Source organism: Dendrobates tinctorius, unplaced genomic scaffold (genome assembly GCF_039654945.1).
Source record: "Dendrobates tinctorius isolate UK_male_01 unplaced genomic scaffold, ASM3965494v1 ptg000122l, whole genome shotgun sequence".
Lineage (NCBI taxonomy): Eukaryota > Metazoa > Chordata > Amphibia > Anura > Dendrobatidae > Dendrobates > Dendrobates tinctorius.
The window spans coordinates 1,549,673-1,572,483 of NW_027361790.1; the positions used below are offsets into that span (position 1 = coordinate 1,549,673).

Genomic DNA, 22,811 nt, shown 5'->3' on the forward strand with positions numbered 1-22,811 from the left:
TGCACAAACTCCTTATCCTGCTGATATCCCAATGCTGAGCTGCTGTTGATGTATGTGTCCCTATTTCTGCACCTACTGTGTGGTTCTGTGTTCCCTCTAAATTCTAAAGCAACCCTCTAGAATATAGTAATGCTGGGTGCAAGTGCCCTAGAAAACAGTGCCCACATTTTGCCCACTAGAAACCTAGAAAGTAATAACGCCCTGTATTCCCCTTTGACAGTCACAGGAACCCGAGATCCTCTATAACAATAAGTGCCCACTTTACATTTAATAAAGTACCTAGTCTCCCCCCTGTACAGCCCCCTATACACAGTATAATGCCCCCTCACTGTATAGTAGCAACCACACAGTATACTGAACCCTTAGTAGCCACCAAACTGTTAAATGGCTCCAACACTGTATGATAGCCCCCTCATTGTAATCTCCACACTGTATGATGACGCCCTAGATAGTTCTCAATATAGTATAATGCACTGCCCATTGGCCTCAATATAGTATAATGTACTCCCCATAGGCCTCTATAATATAATGCATTCCCCATAGGCATACTATATTTAGTATAATATACTCCTCATAGACAGACTCTATAGGGTATAATGCACCCCCATAGGAAGACTCTATAGTATTCTGTACTCCCCATAGGAAGACTTTATATTGTATAATGCACCCACCATAGGCAGGCTCTATAGTATAATGCACCCCCTATAGGCAGACTCTATATTGTATAATGCACCCCCCATAGGCAGAGTCTATAGTATAATGCACTCCCCCATAGGTAGAGTCTATAGTAAAATGCACCCCCATAGGCACACGCTATAGTATTCTGCACTCCCCATAGGCAGACTCTATAGTATAATGCAACCCCCTCCCACACACAGAGGCAGACTTTATAGTATACTGCACTCACCATAGGCAGACTCTATAGTATAATGCACTCCCCATAGACAAAGTCTATAGTAAAATGCACCCCCATAGGCAGACTCTACAGTATAATACAGCCCCAATAGGCAGACTCTATAGTATACTGCACTCCCCATAGGCAGACTTTACATTATAATGCAGCCCCCTATAAGCAGACTCTATACAGTATAATGCAGCCCCCCATAGGCAGACTCCATGATGCACCCCCCACAGGCAGACTCCATAGTCTAATACAGCCCCGTAAAGACAATAAATAAATACTCACCTCTCTTCCTCCTTGTTCCTCCGCTGCTCTGAGCTCTCTCACATCACCGGGACAACAGGCGCCGGGTAGTGACGTCATCGCAACCCCTGACAGTGTCGACATCGGTGATGACAGGCACTGAGAGGGGGGTGATGGGAGAGGGAGCGTAACGTTCCTTGTCTCATCAATGCAGTCAGCTGTATTGGCATCCAGTCAATATAGTTGAACATGCGATGATGGACGGGGGGCCCACTACTGGCACCGTGCCCATCCCCGCCTGCCCAGGGGCCCCATAGCGGCCTGGTGGCAGAGCAGGGAGATCGATTCTCCCTGCTCTGCAACAGTGTAACGGTATTGGCACGCTGTGCATGCCGATACAGTTACTGTAGCGTAGCTCTGGGTGGACCCCCTCAGAAAGCGTGGCCCGGGGCGACCGTCCTCTCTGCCCCCAGGTAGCTACACTGCTGGTCTGAATACTTATGACTGACCATGTGATATTTCAGTTTTTTTTTTTTAATAAGTTGGCAAAAATTTCTGCATTTCTGTTTTTTTTCAGTCAAGATGGGGTGCAGAGTGTACATTGATGAGAAAAAAAATGAACTTTTTTGAATACTTTTTATACCCACTGTACAAATAATGTAATAATGTGTGTATATAGATAGATAACATTTAAATCCTTACTACATGTGCTTGCTTCATTTACTGCACTTTTAGATTTGCTTGTAACTGGCGAGCAGCAAGTGTTAAAGTGAACCTGTCAGAGTAAGGAGATAGACCGGACCACGGGTACCTGCATGCCGGATCTGGAACTGAAAGGGCTGCACCATCTGTTCCCGGGGGGGAAGCCTTAGAGGGGCAGACCTTCTCCTGAAGCCTGGGGGAAGCTCTAGGGAGACGGAGCTTCCTGCTGACAGGAAGGGGTGGGGAGAGCCAGAAAAGGGCACGCAGCAGCAGGGGGATAAAAGGAAGAAGCGCGCGAAGGACTGCAGTCTGGCGTCGATGGGGAACAGCGCAGAGAGCAGTGCGCAGAGCGGTGAGCAGCGCGCTCTGCATTCCCCACCTGAGAGGACTGACTTGGCGACGGGCTGTATGGAAGGAGCCCCCATTGTCTGCAGAGCAGAGTTGTGTCAGCAGAGAGAGTCATCCAGAACAGAACTGTGCCAGCAGAGCAGAGCTGTGCCCGCAGAGAGAGCTGTGTCCGCAGAGCAGAGCCATGCCAGCAGTGAGAGCCGTACAGAGCAGAGCCTTGCAACCAGAGCAGAGCCGAGCCAGGTGTCACAGCAGACCAAGAGAAGAGTGCTCCAGCCGGGAGTACCAGTGCCAGGCAGACCAGCACTGCCCACCGCCAACAGCGGGGACCAGGGAGAGTGGGATGTGCGCTGTGTGTCTAGTGACAGCCAGAGAGTAACAGGTGCCGTACACGACCTGACTCTGAGTACCGCACACACGCTGCCTAAGAGAGACCACATATCTTGGCGATGGGCTGTATGGAAGGAGCCGCCGTTGTCTGCAGAGCAGAGTTGTATCAGCAGAGAGAGTTGTCCAGAACAGAGCCGTGCCAGCAGAGAGAGCCATACGGAGTAGAGCCATGCAGAGCCGTGCACGCAGAGCGGAGCCGATTTGGGTGTCGCAGCAGATCAAGAGAGGAGTGCTCCGGCTGTGAGTACCAGCGCCAGGCAGGTCAGCGTCGCTCACCGCCAACAGCGGGGACCAGGGAGAATGGGATGTGCGGTGTGTGTCCTGTGACAGCCAGAGAGTTCCAGGTACCGTACATGACCTGTGAGTATCGCACACACGATGCCTAAGAAAGAGCACATAGGACTGACAATCACACTCTGACATGGACACAGCATAGTTGTTCTTACCTTTGCGACCTGACTACAAAAGTTAAGGAGCCACGTTGGGCTCGTACCGGTCTGTGGCCCGTGCCTTTAATAGCCACAGCAGTATATGGACAAGGAGCAGTGGAAAATACCGGAGACCAAACACTGTCACCCGGAGACGGGGGGTATTGTTGTCTGCTTGACCCCATTAATGAGGACACCGCATCAGCCGTTGCCGGCGCAATTGAGTTCGCAGCAGGAGCTGCAGTTTTTGGGACTTCCTTATACGTTTGCTACTGAACTGCCGATAATTGTACCGTTGTACTTCACCTTGCAAAATCTATTGCCATTTATACTGTTCCACCTTTTACCTCCCTGCGTGGAGTATTCCCCTGTGAATAAACCTGTTAACCCTTGCTCTGTTGCCTGCGTCCCATCACTACATCCCACGTTCCTGCTTGTAACCTTTACATCAGCACACTTTTTCATATAGAAGTAGTGGTATTTACACTTTTCCACAAACATCCCTGCACTTCCAGCTCCTTTTGCATCTTGTATTTTAGATTTCTCATGATTGACAGTTCTCTACAAAAAAAGCCTAACATTTTTACTGGGAAACTAGAGCCTACACAGCCATTACACTACCCTACCTATGTAAAAATGTGCTGACTGGTTCCTTTTAATAGTCCAGAATTTGAAAAATGTAGCTGCTTTCCTTAGAAAATAGTGCCACATCTGTCCAGCATGTTTGCAATAATGTTGAAGATCAGGTAGTATTGCAGTTAATTTCACTTCAATGGAGCTGAGCTGCAATCTTAAAACAGATGAGGCGCTGATTATGGAAGAGAGCAGCCATGTTGTTCCAAACCTGGACCACTCTGTCAAAGGGAACCTGTCACCATGAAAATGCAGTCTAAACTGCAGGCACCATGTTATAGAGCAGGTGGAGCTGTGATGATTTATATATAGTATTGTGAGAAAAGATTCAGTAAAACCCTTGTTCTTATAATTTAATCTGCTGCTCTTTCTGGGATTTGGGTCCTGTGGGTGGTCCTATCAGTGACTGACAGCTTTCTTTCTTTCTGTGTCCATACACAAAGCTGTCAGTCACTGATAGAACTACCCACTAGACTCAAATCCCAGATAAAGCAGAGAATTGAATAATAAAAACTATATATATATATATATATATATTGAATGTTTTCTCACAAATACAGTATATCACGCTACCCAGCTGTAATAGTGGTGGGAGCTGACAGTCAAAGGTTAAATGTATTTAATCCCCAAGTACACACGTGGTCAAAATATGTGCAACTGTAGTCACAGGAACATCAAGCTGCTTGGAGATGGTCTTATAACTTTTACCTTTAACATGTTTGTTTATAATTTTCTTTCTAATCTCCTGAGACAACTCTTTCCTTCGCTTCCTCTGATCCATGTTGTGTGATACACACCATGTCACCAAACAGCACAGTGAGTATCTGTAGCCCTCTATGCAGGCCCACTCACTGATTCCAAGATTGTAGACACCTGTGATGCTAATTAGTGGACACACCGGGATTTAACATGTCCCTTTTGTCACATTATTTTCAGGGGTACCATCATTTCTGTCCAGGCCTATTTCAAGAGTTTTATTTTTTTTAAATTCTGTGGAAGCATGGTTAAAAAGCAATGTCTGACTTGCATTTGTTCATTTTCATAGATTTTTGATTTATTATTACTTTTGTCAGATTCAAGTCATTTCTGTCACCATTGTGGGTTTTTCTCTAATTAAACGAGGGGTACCAACAATTTTGACCACGTGTGTATGTGATAAAGGTATTACATCCACTGGGGATGCAGTTAGCTGGGGCAGGGTTAACTGTAGTGGCCGGCCCAGTTTGGGAGGGAGAAATGAGTATTAGAGGCAAGTGCAGGAAGTGACAGTCATTCAGTGTGATGGCGGCAGTGAATACTAGGTGCAGTGGATTGTCGCAAATATCCTTCTGTGTGATTCCGTCTAATGGCCTGGGGCAACCTCAAGATGGTCTTCGCAGCACACTCAGCTTGTGAAGCTACAGGGAAAGATAGACTCAGACTTCATGGGGCGGAAGGTATTGCAATCTGGATTTACTGCTAGAGGTAAAGAAGATCTCCAAGGGCTAGGAAAGCCAGAGAGAGGTTATATCACCTATGCCGAGAACCATGGTTGTATCCTCTGAGAACCAAGTTGTATCCGGTACCTGTGGGAAAGATGACATTCCGTTGGGCCTTATCATTTGAAACTGCTTGTAAATACTGTACAGACTGCCATTCAGAAAGTAAAAGTTTGGTTTTTATGAACCACTTGTCTCCTGGATTAATTGCTGCCCAGGTTCCAGAAGAAGGATTCCTGGAGTCAGAAGAGGCCTGCAGGCCAGAAGTAAGTGGAAGGCACCACATACTATCAGCACACCGGTACAGAGACACACCTTGTCTGTAGGATGCCAGAGCGAGTGGGGACCGAAGCTTGTCCACGACTACCTCACTTGGGCATTTTGCACAGTTTCCCCCGCACTGTAACAAGGTGCCTGGAGATTAGACTACGTTTTCATGATGACAGGTTCCCTTTAGTATCAAGTAAAAAGAAAAAACTCTTTGGCACAGAATGGTTAGGCATTGTTCAATGGCTGAATATTGTTCTGGGAAAACATTTTTAGGTCATTTTTTTCTACTATTTTTCTATATATTTTGTATTATTCCACTCTTACAATACAGGGTGTTTTTGTTATCCTCTTTGCATTTTGACTGCCTTTGTATTTGTATATGAATCTCCCTGCACTCGCTAGAGTAACAAAACCACATTAGTCTAAACTAAGGTAACTGAACTTGGCATATCATTTACCCATTTGATCACAAAAGATAACTCTCATCTGCGCACCAGATGATGGGTCTAAGGACGTGACCACAAACTTTTCATGTGAGCATTATAGACCACAAAGCATACTTTAGGGATGTCCTTGTGTACAATATTTATGTCTGACATAACAGCTTTCATGTGTTAGCTTTTTATATCTCTTCTTTAAACAATACAGAATAGTAGCAATTCTATTTATCAATGTTTTACATAAAAAACAACAAATCTTTTGATGTAAATCTTCCTTTTGATAATTTTCTTGGAAAATCGCCTTGCTGCAATGTGTGCTACAAAAACAACAATAGCATATGTTGTAATCAATGTGGACTTTTATCTCTAGAGTATACTGCAAAATAAACAGAATTCAGTGACTTCTAGTTTGTTTTACTTTAATTCAAAGCTAAATTAAAGCCAGTAATGAAGTGAGATTTGCAAGGTAGACAGAAAGCAATAAAAAAGGATTTTGGAGGTATGTCAAAAGCAAAAAAAGTCAAAGATGGTATAGGATTTTTACAGGATGAAAATATTACAGTGGTCAAAAATGATATTGAGAAGGCTGAACTTTTAGGGTATGTTTCCACGGTCAGGAAACGCTGCGGATTGGACGCTGCATACAGCCGCAGCGTTCACAGTGGCCAGATGTTACAGCATAGTGGAGGGGATTTTATGAAATCCCATCTCCACTATATGTTCAAAGATTCCGGCTGGCAGACCTGCGTATACGCACATGCGGCGCGTCTTTATAGACCGAAGCATGTCTATCTATCTTGCAGAGACGCTCAGTCTCTGCAAAATAAATTACACAGTCTATGTACAGGATGTGGTGATTCCGCATGTGTTCCCTCAACACATGCGGAATCACTACGTGTACAAAAGGGGGCAGCGTTTTGGGCAGACCTGCATCCAATGCGCTGCCAATACGCCACGTGGAAACATACCCTTACATTTCTGTTTTGCATCTGGGTTCTCTAAAAAGGCAATTGTAACATTAATTTATCTTCAAGGTGCTATCAAAGGAATAAAATAATCTACATAATCTATAAAAAGAGAGATGGTGAGGGAACACTCTTTTAGGGTACTGAAAGAGTTAGCAGAGAAAATTGCAGAACCTCTAGCCAGAATCTTTGAAAAATCCTGGAGAACTGGATAAGTCCCAGAAGATTGGAAAAGGGTAAATGTTGTCCTTATCTTCAAAAAAGGAAATAAGATAGAGCCAGGAAATTGCAGGTCTTAATTCTATATCAGGAAAGATCTATGAACAAATTATTAAACAGCATGCATGTAAGTACTTGGCTAAGAATACAGTAATTAGCCAGAGCCAGCATGGGTTTAAAGCAAAAAAAGTCAAGCCAGACTAATCTAATTTCCTTCTATTATGACATCGCTGACTGGGTGGATCAGTGAAATGCAGTAGATATAGTATATCTTGACTTCAGCAAAGAATTTCATAAAGTATCTCATGCTATCCTTATTAGAAAACTGACAAAGTATGGGATTGACAAGGCTACGGATAGGTGAATTCATAATTGGCACAGTGATCGTACTATAAGAGTGGTGATAAATGATTGCATATCCAATTGGGAGAGTGTTTCAAGTGGGGTATCACAAGGCTCTGTACTGGCCCCAGTGTTGGTCAACATTTTTATAAATGCTCTAGATCAGGCTTGCCCAACTCCAGTCCTCAAGGCCCACCAACAGATCATGTTTTCAGGATTTCCTTAGTATTGCTCATAGAGTTGAGCGACTTTGGTCGGATCGGGTTTCATGAAACAAAATTTGTTTCAGATGAAACTGGTCCGACTAGGGAAAAAAAAGTCGGAGTTTCGTCCGAAACCCGACCCCAATGCAAGTCAATGGGGATTAAAAGTCAGCATTGAGCGGATGAATGTCATCCGCTCAATGCCGACTTTTAATCCCCATTGACTAGCATTGGGGTCGGGTTTCGGACGAAACCCGATCCGACCAAAGTCACTCAACTCTAATCATAACAAATACGGTAAATAGTCCTGATTTAAGGGATATTTATAACTCTGAACACAGCATACAAGAAATAGACAAATCATCCATCCAGATATCAATGTGTGTTTATTTCATGTGTTGCGTACTAGGTACAGCACCATAGTGGCTTAGCTTGGCATTATAAATCAGTCCCATTCCTTTAATTAGCAGATTAGCAGAGGTGTCAGGACGCAGCCTCCCTATGAGCTACTATCGAAGACCTGCCCGCTAAGGATATGCCATCAGTTTAGTCGTTCTGGCCAACGCTTTTCGTTCCAGTGAAGAGTGTTGAAATCTGTCTTTTCTGTAGTTTAAAACTAATTTAAAAAAGTGATGTGTTTAAAAATATGATTGTTCTCATTCCTTGCTGTTTCAGCTAGCAGCTAGTTTATGATGTCTGGAGTAATGATAAAAGGAAGAAGCAAATTACCTATATATTTTTTTCATATTTATTGCACTTGAACCAATGCCATAAGGAACATCTATTTTATTCATTTGTGGTTAGTAGTTATGCCAAATCAACTTTAAAGGCTAAAGACACTTCCTTTAAGGACATCATTCATTTTATAAGACAGCCTTACAGCACAATGGTATTCACATGTGTGTGTAATGTCACATATGAAAGTGTTGCCTATTTTCTGTCTCTTCTTCGAGATGTGAAATGTATTCTCTCTATAGATTGTCCCATAAGTTTAAGGATTGCATTTTCATACAATCCAATGTTGGAATAGTGGGAAATTTTTAACCCATATTGTTTTTTTTGCAAAACTCTGAACACATTATAGTTTCTGAAAAACATTTTCTTCAATTATTATGTTTCTTCAAATCATAACAATGCTTGTGGAGCCACTTATTTTACTCTTCCCGCTCAAATCGCTCTTGCTGCTTGTGCTGATGGTCATTTCTCCTTAGCTGACAATCCCTTCTGTGTCAGTGATCCCATGACATATACTTATGAAGTAGGTAGAAACTAGCAATATGGTGGATGAGCATTGTACAAACTCAAAAGACTAGACCTAAAGACAGGAAAAAGAAGGGTTTTGCTAAAAATTGTGATTTGGGGTTTTTTATAGCTATTTTTATACACCACGCAGCCAAAAGTGCCATGTGCAGCTAGAGCTCTGCAAAAAACGGCGGCACTTCTTTAAGGTAATATGTTTTATTGGGATATAGAGAAAAGGCAAAAAAAAGTCAGGTGCTCACCTGTGCTGGTTGTGCTATTGTATAGGCACGATTCTAGCATTTGTCTAGTTGAATGTAACATTAACTGTTGCACCTCCTCGATGTATTCCATTGTCCAACTTTCCTGTTGGTTTAGGGGAATTGCAAGGAGACAAAAAAGCATGAGGGTGATAAAGCTATGTGCATAGGAAACAGAATCCGTGTGGGCTGATTGATCACACAGTGGTAGACAGTCTGAGTGCCACTGCATAATGCGGCTTTACGCCAAGGTGTACCAACCTTGAAGCAATGCTTCTATGTGTAAATACCATTGTTCTTAATTGCTTTTTCTGGCCTTGTCTTGGAGTTTCCATTACCTTTGATATCAAGAATAATTAAGCGAACAGCTCTATTCTTTCAGGTCTATTCTTTCAGTCAATTTATGGAAGCCTTAAAGGGATACTCTCAAGGTCTTAAATTGCTTCAATTAATTAGACAGTATGAAAATAAGACAATTTGCTGTTGACATGCTTTTTCTATCTTCTGTCATTCTACTGCAATGACAGCTTTTATTTTTTATAGTCTACCTATCATTATAGATCTAGAAGTCCTTAGAGAGTACCGCGAGCATCCTCATATTGGGGATTTTACTTAATTAATTTACAAATATGTTCATAACTTTCCGTAATACCAGGCTAAAGAAACTGAAGTTCCCGATTGTGAAATCCTGGCATCTTGCTATATGTTTGATTATTTTATACACCCATACTGGGCTAATAGTTAGATGACATCCCGGGATGCCATTCCAATATTTTCTCTGTAAACTGCAGCATGACCGAGCTGCTTTGAATTCAAAATTCTACTAATGACAGCTAATATTGTATCGATCAATACCTGCTTAGTAAATTAAGGGGCACCATTGGTTTAGTTCAAAGCGCAAGATCTCCGTCTTTTATATCGAGTGGAGTTGTGGAGGGTCATAGAACCTCACCTTGAATGCCAGGATCCCACAACCTGGAAGTTCGCAGATAAATGTAATAAAATTATCTGTCTGTGGCTGCCCATGGTTTTCTTAGCTAAAAATGGTCCCATAGACAGGTGATTGGGACTTTTAAAAAACCTGCATTGGCCCAAGAGTGTCCAATAGTGGTATGTCTTCAAGCTCTAAGTCTTTCCTTGTCTTCTCAGTGTGTTTCAGTGGTTATAAATGCATAAATGAGGTAGAGGTCTGTTAGGGATTAGAAGTGTTCTGTTCCAAAGTAATGTTTAGATAAAAATGAAGAAATGGCGGGTACCTTCACACCCGACTTATTACAGGTCATGTGTGGACAACAGCAGTTCTCTGGAGGACAGAGAGTAAACTAATAGGGATATAAAGCCATACAAAGACCTTGAAAAAGCAGCAGACAAGACCGGCAGTCGTTTTCTTGTTCTTATTTTCACGGAGACTGTTCATTCTCCAAATATTTTGAATATAAATTAGACTCCAATATGACCCGTACATAGAGAAGGTGGATGTTAATGCAAATTTCTGATTTAGTTTGATACATAGAATGTCTGTTCTTTATCCTCGCCTTTGGCAAAGGTTGACATAACTATTTTGCTGTCTGGGTTGGAAGTTAAATTGACACTTTTCATAGTACACATCCGTACCATATTGTCCTTTTTATGTGGACAAAGCAGAAGTTCAGCTGTTTATTGGCAGCAACATGTAGCAAATAACCCTAAAATGTTCATTATATTACATTGATGGATGTTCCCTCTTTAGTAGTCTTGCTTGATAACAATAAATACATTTTATGAATGTTGTAAAGGTTTTAGCTGACAGTCGCTGAAAACAGATCTTATAGCAGAAATTAATAAATTGCCTCGCCCAAACCCATAGAAGGCTACCAATGTTCCTTCATGCAGCCCATTAATATTGTTTACAGCCTTTGGTCAGATATTGTTAAAATATAGAATTATCGCAATGCTCGTAGATAAAAATGTAAAAATGAGTAATAACCAAATCTTTGTCTAGACATACACTTAGGCCAATTTTATAGGACAGGGCCTATCAGTGAATTTTAGAAATTGGAAGAAAACAGTATACAAATTTAATATTGTTGTCGTAGCTCAGTGTGCCAGTGATAACCATTGTACCAGCATCGTACAGTAGTGCACTGGTATATTATACAAAATGGAAGCATTCTAGATTTAAAAATCTAGGAAATTATTTATGGTAAACTTCTTTACAGTTCCTAAAATTTCCCCTGGTATACAGAGGTCAAAATTCAGTTACTGACCATAAGAAAGCTATGGATTTTCGACTCTACTTGACATGGGAATGTAACACCTAATGTGCACAATGGAGGAATTTATAGAAGGTTTTTCACCAGAATTGAGAAAAAGTTTGGTACGTGCTGATTTTACTAAACAATTTTGCTATTTTCAACACTTCTGACAAGTTTGCAATAGCAAATAGTGTAAATCTCTGGATCTGGCCAGCTTCAGTGGCATGGTGGTCCTCTGAAACTGCAGAGGCAAAACTACCTCTGCTTGTTGCATTGGAGAGTGCACAGTTCTGGCCAGGACCTCAAGCATGCCACTGGTCTGACTGGTCAATTAGTAGTGCAGTGCCCCCTGGCAGGCAGGAAGCCGGTATGCTAGGGAGTGGTGCACACCTGAAGACAAGCAAAGACAATCCTTTAAAGCACCATTCCAGTGGGTTCTTTTCAGCACTGGAGTGGTGTTTTTATTTTAAGATCCCTGCCCCCAGTCTTATACTCTCTCTGTGTGTCTTCACATTTTTTCAGCGCCTCTCCGGATCCGCAAAGCCGTTTTGTGACAGAAACTTCTGACTGTCCGGAAGTCAGAAGTTACATCACAAGCTCTCAATGTAAGTCTGTGAGAGCCAGAAGGAAGCTCTGATAGACTTGTATTGAATTGTAACTTCTGGTTCTCTCCATGGAACACTGGCGTGGCCTGCAGATCACAATCTGAAGGAGTCAGACTGGAGCAGCACTGATTAAAAGATGAAGACTGCCACTGGTAAGCATAAGATTTGGGCCAGGGACCTTAGACCAGTAGGTTTTGGAATATAGATACTGGACTGGTATTATTATAACATTTTACCATCAATAATCTAGAACTTCAATGGAAGTCTTCAAACAGATGCTGGACAGTCATATGTCTGAGATGGTTTGGTGAATCCTGCATTGAGCAGGGGGTTGGACACGATGACCCTGGAGGTCTCTTCCAACTCTAATATTCTATGACTCTAGGATTTTATGACTAGCCTTGTTTAGAGATTTGGATAGAAATTGAAAAGAAAATTAGCTGCAAATAAACTATTGTGGACATTTAAATGCATCACTAATCGATTGCATGCAATAATGTTGTTTTTTCCTCTTTTGCTACAGAAATAAGGAATGGAAATCTGAAAGCCATTTTGGGACTGTTTTTCAGTCTGTCACGTTTCAAGCAGCAGCAACATCAGCAGCAGCAGTATTACCAGTCACTGGTGGAGCTCCAGCAGCAGGTGACACATTCCCCTCAACCTGCTGAAGGCAGTCAGCTGAGAACACAGCAAGATATGCAGTCTAGGTAAGCGCCTGATCGGACGGCATAGCGCACTCTCACTATATATTGGCATGTGGCGATGGGATTGAATTTCCTGGAGGAAAGTTAAGTATAGATAATAAAAGGACTAATTTGGTGCTGGTATGTGCGTATTCACTATTACAAGGGTTACTTAAAGACAAAGATCTATAACACTTATACCAGAAGACAAAAGATAACAAGGACACACTAGTTATGTGCCCAGTGCCAAGGGGCACTTACTGAATGCAAGCAGGATCTTCAGGGTGTACTACCATTTTATAGTGCATGTCATATAGATACAATGACAATGGTTAAGTATATTTTCTAAATACATAAAGAAATTGTAAAATTATACTTTTCGTAATCAACTTACATTAATCAACTTACATGAGTTTACAGCGATATTACTGATGCCCTGTCCTTAAAACTGACATAATATGATATGTATAGAGCTTGTTCACACACTACTTTTTTGCCCTGTTTTTTTTCTGCGCCTTTTTAAGAACGTTTGACAGCACCAACAAAGTGAATGCGATTTCTGAAATCTCAAGCACAGGCTACTTATTTTTTCTTGCAGAATTGAACCTTCAAAGCGCTTTTTAAACTCTGCATCTTGTCAATTCTTTCAGTGTTTTTGCAGTGTTTTTTTACCCTTTCAAATGAATGGGGAAAAAAACACAATAAAAATGGCTTAAAAACACAGCAAAAATGTGCGTATCTTACACAGCGATTTACATGCCAAATGCCAACTCTGGTTCTGGCAGAAAAATCTGCTGCAAATTTTAAACATGCGCACATCCTTTTGCTATACCCGCCAAGGCCACTTTTTACTGCCAATCTAATTGGATACTTGAATGTTGGAATTGCATTCATTTTTTTTTATTAATGTTCTATCCCCCCAAAAAAAATTGTATGCATTGTCTGGTAACCTTCAGTCATAGCCTATCCTTAAGGCTTGTGCACATGGTCGTATTTTCGGTCCAAGTGCAATCGGACAAAACATCAGATCACACTCGGACCAATGATGTTCTATGGGGCCATTTACATGCCTGATTTTTTTCCTTAGACAGAGCTAATCCAAGGAGAAAATCACTGCATGCCCCAGTTTGATCTGATATTCGAATCGTACTCGACCATGCAGGTCAAATGAGTCCGTGGGAAACATCGTATTGCACTCGGAGGACAGAATTGAGTAGATGGAGACTTTTTTTTCTCCAGCTTCTCCTCATCCGATAGAATCGGATCACACTGTGATCAAACTTTGCGTCATCTTAGCCTTAGGACATGTAATCGATATGTGATCGGTAGGGTGGTAAATAGTAAAGCAAAATGAAGGGCAGACAGACACAGTAGCGCTTTACTTTATAGTCCCATTCAAGTGGATTAGTAAATGTACAGTACTAAGCTGCCCCTCCATTGTTGCCACACACGATGAGGAACATTCATACATGTTTTTATGACTGATATTTCTGCTAGCACTGTGGGGCCTTCATGTTACTGAATAGGGGATCACCATGTTCCAACCACCTGCAAATCCACAATAATGGCCCTCAGTAAGGTTTGGTCATTGATAGAAATTCCTTGCTAATCACTTTAATGTGGTTTCCTATGTTTTAACTTTTGAAAAAAAATCATTTGTTGATAGCAAATAAAAGGCTAGTGATGTGTTAGATGTAATATGGGAGCTTAGTAGTATTGCTCCTGGTTTTCTCCATGATACATTTATTACAGAATATTCAGAATTTTTATTATGTGTCGATGGCACCTAAGCTGATCATTGGTGTAAACATTTGCATCTTGTATCACTTCTGTCATGCAATAATACAGGTATATTATTACTATGAAAGTGATAAGGATGTAGCGTGTGTCAGGATCTGTCGCTTTGCATAGTTCATGCATTATCAGAGCTATGCAAGTAATGTGAATTCATTAAAACTCCATTGTCACCCCATTGTTTTACTGTCAACGGGAAGTACGTCTATGGGTAACGCAGAATACAAACAAACTTATACTGTGTTCTACAACACAACAAGTCTGCTGAGTGGGAGAAATATTCAGAGCGGTCATTTACATTTTCTGCTATAGAAGGCACAAAAGACGTATTATATTGTGTTTACCTCAGAACATGGGAAAAAATAATATCCATGCCTATTAAGATTGGTAAATGTTGCACTTTTATTCTTTAGGCTGGGGTTCCATGATGATTTGGATAAAAATATCAGATGAAATTGTTACCTAAATGTCATAAGTTGTGACATTCTCCACAGCCATTAGTTACCTTACCATGAAGACTTTGTCAAAAGGGAATCTGTCAACAAATTTTGTACTTTGAGAGCAGCATAATGCTCTCAACGATCCTGATTGCAGCAATGTCACTCAGGATGCCACCGGGATTTTCAGGGCCCCATACTGGCAAAATTTTCTGCCCCTCTTGAGACTCTCCCAGGTTCCACCCCATCTCTGCCTCCACCCTGCAAACCTTCCACAGGCCGACCTCCTTCTCTTGGAAAAACTCCACTTCTGCACCATGTCCTCTTCAATCCCACATTAAGAGTTCCCATTGAGCACCATATCTCATACATTGCCATCAGCTTTTGTTTTGGCCAAAAGACTTTTTAAGCTGCCACCACGACAAACAACAAGGTAGACTCTTCTAGCAGGGCCCTACTGTACACTAACCTATTAGATATGTGTTAAAATACCCAATACTCTTTTTAGGTATATTTTTTGTTATTTTTCTTCAAGGGAATGTGTCACATACATTTTTTTAAAATAACCAATAATACCATACAAGGCAGAAATAAAATCATACCATGGCTGGACCACATATTACCACCACATAGTGACTGAATACTACCACATAGATGGAACAAATGCCATCACACCATTGCCAGACCAAATATTACCACCACATAGTGGCCGAATAATACGTAAAAAATCAAATACAGTCACACCGCGACCAGGCCACATATTGCACCACATAGTGACCGAATAATAATGCATACAAAGAGCAAATACCACCACACCATGACCAGACCACATATTACCACCATGTTGTGACCAAATAATACTACATACTCAGAACAAATACTGTCAGACCATGACCAGACCCATATTACAACCACATAGTGACTGAATACTGCAATACTGATCATTAATAAAAACACAATACTAATATTACCATAAGTGTCATAATACACAGGAGCTCTGTACATACATACACATATACAGTATATATTTATATATACAGTATATAGTTTAAGTGCGCAGGTAATAGTGAATAGGGAAGCGGGTCCTGCACGGCAATAGATTTCAACTGAGGACACACATTCAGATTCTACGCGAATGGCCAATTCCTGCCCCTGGTCCCATACGCCAGTAAGGGCAGTAATGCCCTGATAGTGGCCCTGGTGTCACTTGCTGGGCTGCTTACTGTAGTTTTAATAAAATGACTGTTGTATCAGCAGGAGATTATAACTTAAGGACAACAAGCCTGCTGCCATGTAGTCCTCTATATTCATGAGCTCTGTATAACCACAGCCCCCACCGCTGATTGGTAGCTTTCTATGTACACAGTGCATGGGCAGAAAGCTGTCAATCAGTGATGGGGCAGGGTCATATTGAGCTCAGCATTAAAGAACTGAGCAGATAAAGCAGTGATTTCATCAAAATGACAGCAAGCAGCTCAGTAAGTGAAACATCGCTGGAATCAAGGTCTCTCCCCTACATTATGCTACTCTCAGGTGGGGCAGTAAAAACCTGGGGACCTGTTCCTTTTAACCACTGAAAACTTGTATGAAAAAGATTCACTTGTTCATCAGGTGAAAGTCCCCATACACATTAAACTAATGTCGGCCAACTCGCCATTATTGACTTGTTTAGTCAGACAGCTAATTGACGTGGAAGATTTTGCAAGCATGTCTGTTTGCAGAATCATGATCATTTTGCTCTCGTGGAGATGAGCAACCGCCGCCATCGCTCTCTGATAGAGAACACATGAGCACTTGACCAAACGGGTGCTTGTTTGTATTGGAGATCCAGCTGAGATGACTGTTGGCCATACGAAAGGCCAAACCATTGTTTGCCTGTCAGCCATCTAATGTGTATTGCGGGCTTAATAGGCAGTATGTTTAGGCAGGATGATTAACTGGAATGAGCGTTCTTAGTAATACTTGTTCCCAATTAAAGGCTAGTGTAAATGCAATCTCGCTAGCCATCTCGCTGTGTATGACAGGGGCTTTACTCTTACTTGTACATGAAGCCTGGGTGGTCCACGGGTGTCTATTAACCAGATAGCAGTTCTATGTGGGAGCTCTGCATTGCATTGTTGGAGAATTTGCACCATACTGGTGAACACAAAAACTAACTCATAGTGTAAACATGAAGAATAAAAGAAGGTTTTTGCTCCACCACATAATTAGTAGCATAGTAACTACAAAACTGGGACTGTCATGTCTGAGACTATCTATGTTTTATCTATTCTGATTACAGATAAACAAAACTGTCAGTCATATGTGAGATCTGACTTTTTCAAATTTAGTGAGATGGTTTCAAATACAGATTAGTTAAATAAAGTTGGGTACTGTAAAGGCTCATACACATTAGATTAATGCTGGTCGAACATTTATGCTGGTCGAACACACCAGCATCAACAGGTTTGTCCAACAGTCTAATAAGTATGGGGTCACTGGCTGACTGATAGTTGAGAAATAAGCCAATCAGGCATGTCTGATTTTGGACTGCAAACCATATTGCTCTTCTGGAGGTAAGCCTCCAGATCATATGTCAGCTGGCAGCTTTCTCATAGAGAACACAGTAGTGCTCAGCAGTGGCATAACTACAAAGTTATGGGCCCTGGTGCGAACTTTCAAGTGGGGCCCCCTATGCTAAAATACATGCACAACTCCGCTCCGTACACGCACTGCTCCGCTCACCTCGTACACACGCGGCTCCGCTCCATACACTTCGTACACACACGACTCCACTCCGTACACCTTGCGCACACACTGCTCCACTCACTCACCTCATACACACGCAGCTCTGCTTCGTACACCTCGTACACATACAGCTCCTCTCAGCTCTTACACACGCGGCTCCGCTCCGCACACACACAGCTCCACTCAGTACACCTCATACACACACGGCTCCACTCTGCACACACACGGCTCCACTCAGTACACCTCGTACACACACGGCTCCGCTCCGTACACACGGCTCCGCTCAGTACACCTCGTGCACACACGGCTCCGCTCCGCTCACCTCGTACACAAATGGCTCCACTCACTTCGTACACACGCGGCTCCGCTCCATACACCCTGTACACACACGGCTTCGCTCACCTCATACACATGCAGCTCTGCTCCCTACACCTCGTACACAAACAGCTCCGCTCAGTACACCCCATACACACATGGTTGCGCTTCATGCACCTCGTACACACATGGCTCTGTTACATCCACCCTGTAAACCCCTCCTGACCCCACGCACAAACTTACCCTCATCCAGCAGTGCACCATGACAACCAGATCAGCAGAGTCCTGCATACACGAGGCTCCTGATCATGTGACTCCTGACTCCTCCCCTCCTGTGACCTCATCACAGGTCCTGTGTGCAGTCATCGCGTCAGGCCAATTGCAGCCTGGCAGCCACTCAAAGCAAGGAGCTGCACAGCCAATGAGCTGCTGCAGCTCCGCGATCAGGCCCCTAAACACTCCGGGCCCCGTCGCAGCTGCGACCCCTCGACCGCAGTAGTCCCGCCCCTGGTGCTCAGCTAAAGGAGCTCTCCTGTGAATGAGAGTTTGCTAAGATAGCTGTCTGCCGAATGATCGGTGGATGCTTTATTCAGCCGACAGCTATCTAATGTGTATGGGGCCTTAATACAGATAGCCAGGGTTAACTTTTACCATTCATTTCTGGTTTCTACGTTTAATCTATTACATGCAGTGGTTTATTGCACCATTGCATCTTGTGGTTTGAAAAGGTCTTGCTAGGTATCTGATAGTCGTTTAACTCTAGGGAACCTCTTTTCTGGGTAAAGGTATCATTATTATGTAGAAACCACTGTCATAGGGTCCGTGCTTTTGGAAGAATTGCCGATTTGTAGATGCATTCATATTAAAGGCTTGCTAATGATTTTTTTTAAATTCAATCTCTCAAGTCTCGAACACAAGTAAATCTGGGTTAATCTGCAGACAATCTATTTTAAAAACATATTAAATGGCCTAACTGAAACAGCAGCTGCAGGGAGAAAATGAAGTTATATCCTCCCTGCAGCTGCTCAATGCCAGTCACTGAACACTCACTATACAGTGATGATTGCACGGTAATTATTCCTCTGTACTTTGACTGACAGAGCAAGCTGTCAATCAAGATTCCAGGGAGTGATTACAGCCATGCTATCTGTATAGTGAATGGTGACTGTAACCGCTCCCTGCACCACCCCATTGACTGGAAGCAAGCAATTGCAGAGAGAATATAACTTCATTAACTTAATTTTCTATCCATAGACACTGATCCAGTTAGGCAGCCTAATATGGTTTTTTGTAATGCTATTTACCTACAGATTAACTCATTTTATGCAGAAAAATAGTGTTTGTGGACATGATCTGTCTGCATGCTTTTGCTCCCTCATCTGAGACCAGCATAACGTAGGAAAAGAGACGCTTAATTCATTAATGTATTAGTTAGATTACTGGGTGAAATCCTTCTATCATAATCAGAGTTTTTAGATTTAGCAATGGAGCAGAGCTAAGAAAGCTAACCCCACCCACATCAAACTCGCCATGTCCAAAGGCCATAGACAGTGAGGTGCTTATCATAGGAGAGGGCTTTTCGGAACAGGTCTCACAGACCAGCTAGTCACAGCAATCATAAAATACTGGTGCTAAAAAAATCATTGCAAGCAAACAAAACCTCAGAGCTTGAAAAGAAATCTGTGTTTTAGCCCCTACCTCATGCTGTCTTCAGATTACATAGCAAAAATCTGCTCAAAGATTCCCTTCAATTAAGTGTCCTATAATAGAAACAAATGGTAATTTTGTAGCCCTATTTGAAAAATACACTTCTCAATACTGAAATTGCATCACTAAGAAGGAAAGTTTTTGGAATTATGGAAATCACAAGATAGTTAAACATGTTATTAATATGCAAAGAATGAAAAAATTGAGACAAAATTGTGAAAACATCTAAATTTAATGAGCACTACTAAAAGAAATACTAACACTTACATGCCTTGGCATGTTATAAATGAGGTTTATTAATGGTTGTCTGAGGAATATTCTACCACACTGCATACACTAGTATGAGCAACATGCAGCCTACCTTACATTATGCCACCCCACACCGTAAGCCCGGGAGTAAGGCCTCTTCATGTTGCCTCCATTGTGTTATCTAGACCAATCTCCGGCTATCATTGCATTAGAAACAAAAATTGGACTTATCGGTGAAGAGGATAGACTTCCATTTCAGACTCAACATCTGTCTTGATCTGCATCATGAAAGTCTTTGGGAGTGGTCAGCGTGAGATTTATGAAACTCCTATAGCTGGACATCCGGCTTGTAGACTAATTTAATGCAAATGCCTTCTGATGGTTTGTGTAGGTATTGTTTGACACATTAGGCTTGGTATGTAACGTCCAATTTCATTTACCACACAGGATGGATCAGTCAATGAACTAGCTATATGACCATTTCTGCAAAGTGTCCCAGGAGTTTTTCTCAACATGAAAACGCCAGGCCACTAGGCGACATTTTGCTTGTGCTACTGTGAGCAGCCTGCATGTCATAAATGTGCTACCATGCAGTGTCCCTGGACATGTCTCTCATTGTGCACATCTAAGACATCTTTGGTTGGCAATTGAAAAGGGTCCTTCCGGCAGCGGATCTTGATGATTTACGTTGCCAAGTGTGTGTCCAAGTGCATTCAGCGTGGCAGAACATTCATCAGACAAACATTAATAACCTCATTAATATGCTAGTGTGTGTAGTTCTGTGCCTGGGGATCATACTTAATGTTGAATAAATTGAGATGTTTCGCAAATTTAGTTTCAATTTTTCATCATTTGCATATCATTAACATTTTCTGTCAACCTCATAATTTCGCGACTTTTCCTTGTTGGTGTTGCAACTTTAATGTTGATGAGTGTGAATCAGTTGTTCATTTTAGTTCTAGACAACCCTTTTTTGTGCAGCTCTTGTAATGAGAAGGTACTTCACAGTTCTCTCTATAAGGACCTGCCAATGATCAGTTCCTGCCAGCGCCGACACCGAGAACAGCTGTTCGGTGGGGGTGCCGGGTAATTGGACCCAGACCCATCAGACATCGATGACCTATCCTAGTGATAGATCATCAATGATAAAGTAGTGGACAGCCTCTTCAATATGCATGGTATACAGCACCTTTCATGTTTGCATTATGTCAAAACATCTAGCCTGAGCTGAAGTTTATTATCAGGTGTGAAACTTGTAAGATGTATTGTACAGTTAATGCAAACAGAGAAAAATATAAAAAGTGGTAAAAAAAATAAAGCTTTATTCTTGAGGAAACATGAATCTGGTATATCCAGTAGTTTCATGTTCTTTAAACATTTTGATAAAAACCAGCAGCCCTGGAAGGTGCTGACTATAAGTAAGACACATTATGTGCATTAGTATTCTTGTACTTTACACATATTTTCTGGCAAGTAATGCTTCCTCCAAGATAAGAGGAAGCTTTGTTTTTTTTAATTCTATAAAATCCTTACTAATCTACAAAGAATTCTTAGGGCCAAATGGAGGGTTTGAAAGTCACTTCTGCCTATCGTTTAATAGCTTGTTAAAAAAATCACATGATTTGGCAGGGAAATGGCTGATCAACCACAAAACTGATTGGCTATTACAATCGCTGTTTAGATTTAGGGGGAAAATAGCTCATTCACTGAAAAATAAAGTGCTTGTCTGTTATATAACACTAAATTATTACACCTCAGGAAGACCTACAAGGCCAAAATGCGTTGTGTTATGTAAGGTTTTAGTGTCTTCAAATTTTACATTTTTACAAGTTTAACCCCTTTCTGTCATGTGACGTACTATCCCGTCCATGTGCCCTGGTACTTAACTCCCAGGGACAGGATAGTACGTCACAGCGATCAGCGGCGCCCACGTGGTGAGTGCCGCTGATCGCAGCCGGGTATCAGCTGATTATCACAGCTGACACCCGGCACAATGTGTCAGGGGCGGTCACGACCGCCCCCGACACGTTAACCCCTTGCACACCACGATCAAACACGGGGGGCTCCCTCCGTGCTTCCCTGAGCCCCCCACGGCAGCGCAATGTGCAGCGCTGCTGCGGGGGGCTCCATCCCTGCAGGTCCCCGAATCCAAAATGGTGACGGGGACCTTCGGGGGCCTGCAGGGAGCTGGCTTCCTCATGCATGCAAAGCGCAGGCAAGGAGGAAGCCTTGTGCAGTGCCTGTGACAGATCGCTGATCTGTCACAGTGATCTGTGATGTGACAGATCAGCGATCTGTCACATGACAGGTATGTCCCCCCTGGACAATGTAATAAAGTTTTAAAAAAAATGTAAAAATAATTTTTTTAAAAAAGCTAAATAAATTAAAAAAAAAAAAAAATTCCCTAATAAATTCATTTTTTGGAAATAAAAAAAAAACAATAAAAGTGCACATATTTGGTATCGCTGCGTCCGTAACGACCCGCCCTATAAAACTGTCCCATTAGTTTACCCCTTTAGCGAACCCCTTAAAAAGTATAAATAAAAAACTAAGCAAAAAATAATGAATTATCATACCGCCAAACAAAAAGTGCAATAACGCGCGATCAAAAAGATGCAAATAAATATCCATGGTACCGCTGAAAACGTCATCTTGTCCCGCAAAAAACAAGCTGCCATACAGCATCATCAGCAAAAAATTAAAAAAGTTATAGCTCGCAGAATAAAGCGATGCAAAAATTATTATTTTTTATATAAAATTGTTTTCATTGCATAAAAGGGCCAAAACATAAAAAAAGACCTAAATGAGGTATCGCTGTAACTGTACTGACCCGAAGAATAAAAGCGCTTTATCAATTTTACCGCAGGCGGAACGGTGTAAACGCACCCCCCAAAAGAAATTCATGAAACGCTGGTTTTTGTTCATTCTGCGTCCCAAAAATCGGAACAAAATGCGATCAAAAGATGTCACATGCCCGAACATGATATTAATAAAAACAC

At 41.9% G+C, this 22,811-nt stretch overlaps 1 protein-coding gene across 12 annotated transcripts in view; it reads left to right on the forward strand.

The window, feature by feature from the left end:
* The window catches only part of NAV3 (neuron navigator 3), a 1,131,823-nt gene that overhangs the window by 853,260 nt on the left and 255,752 nt on the right, over window positions 1–22,811 (forward strand). For all 12 annotated transcript variants that reach the window (XM_073541506.1, XM_073541497.1, XM_073541495.1 and 9 more), the window contains one exon: window positions 12,424–12,607. In XM_073541506.1, the coding sequence (XP_073397607.1) occupies window positions 12,424–12,607 (184 nt within the window). The remainder of the gene's footprint in view (window positions 1–12,423; window positions 12,608–22,811) is intronic.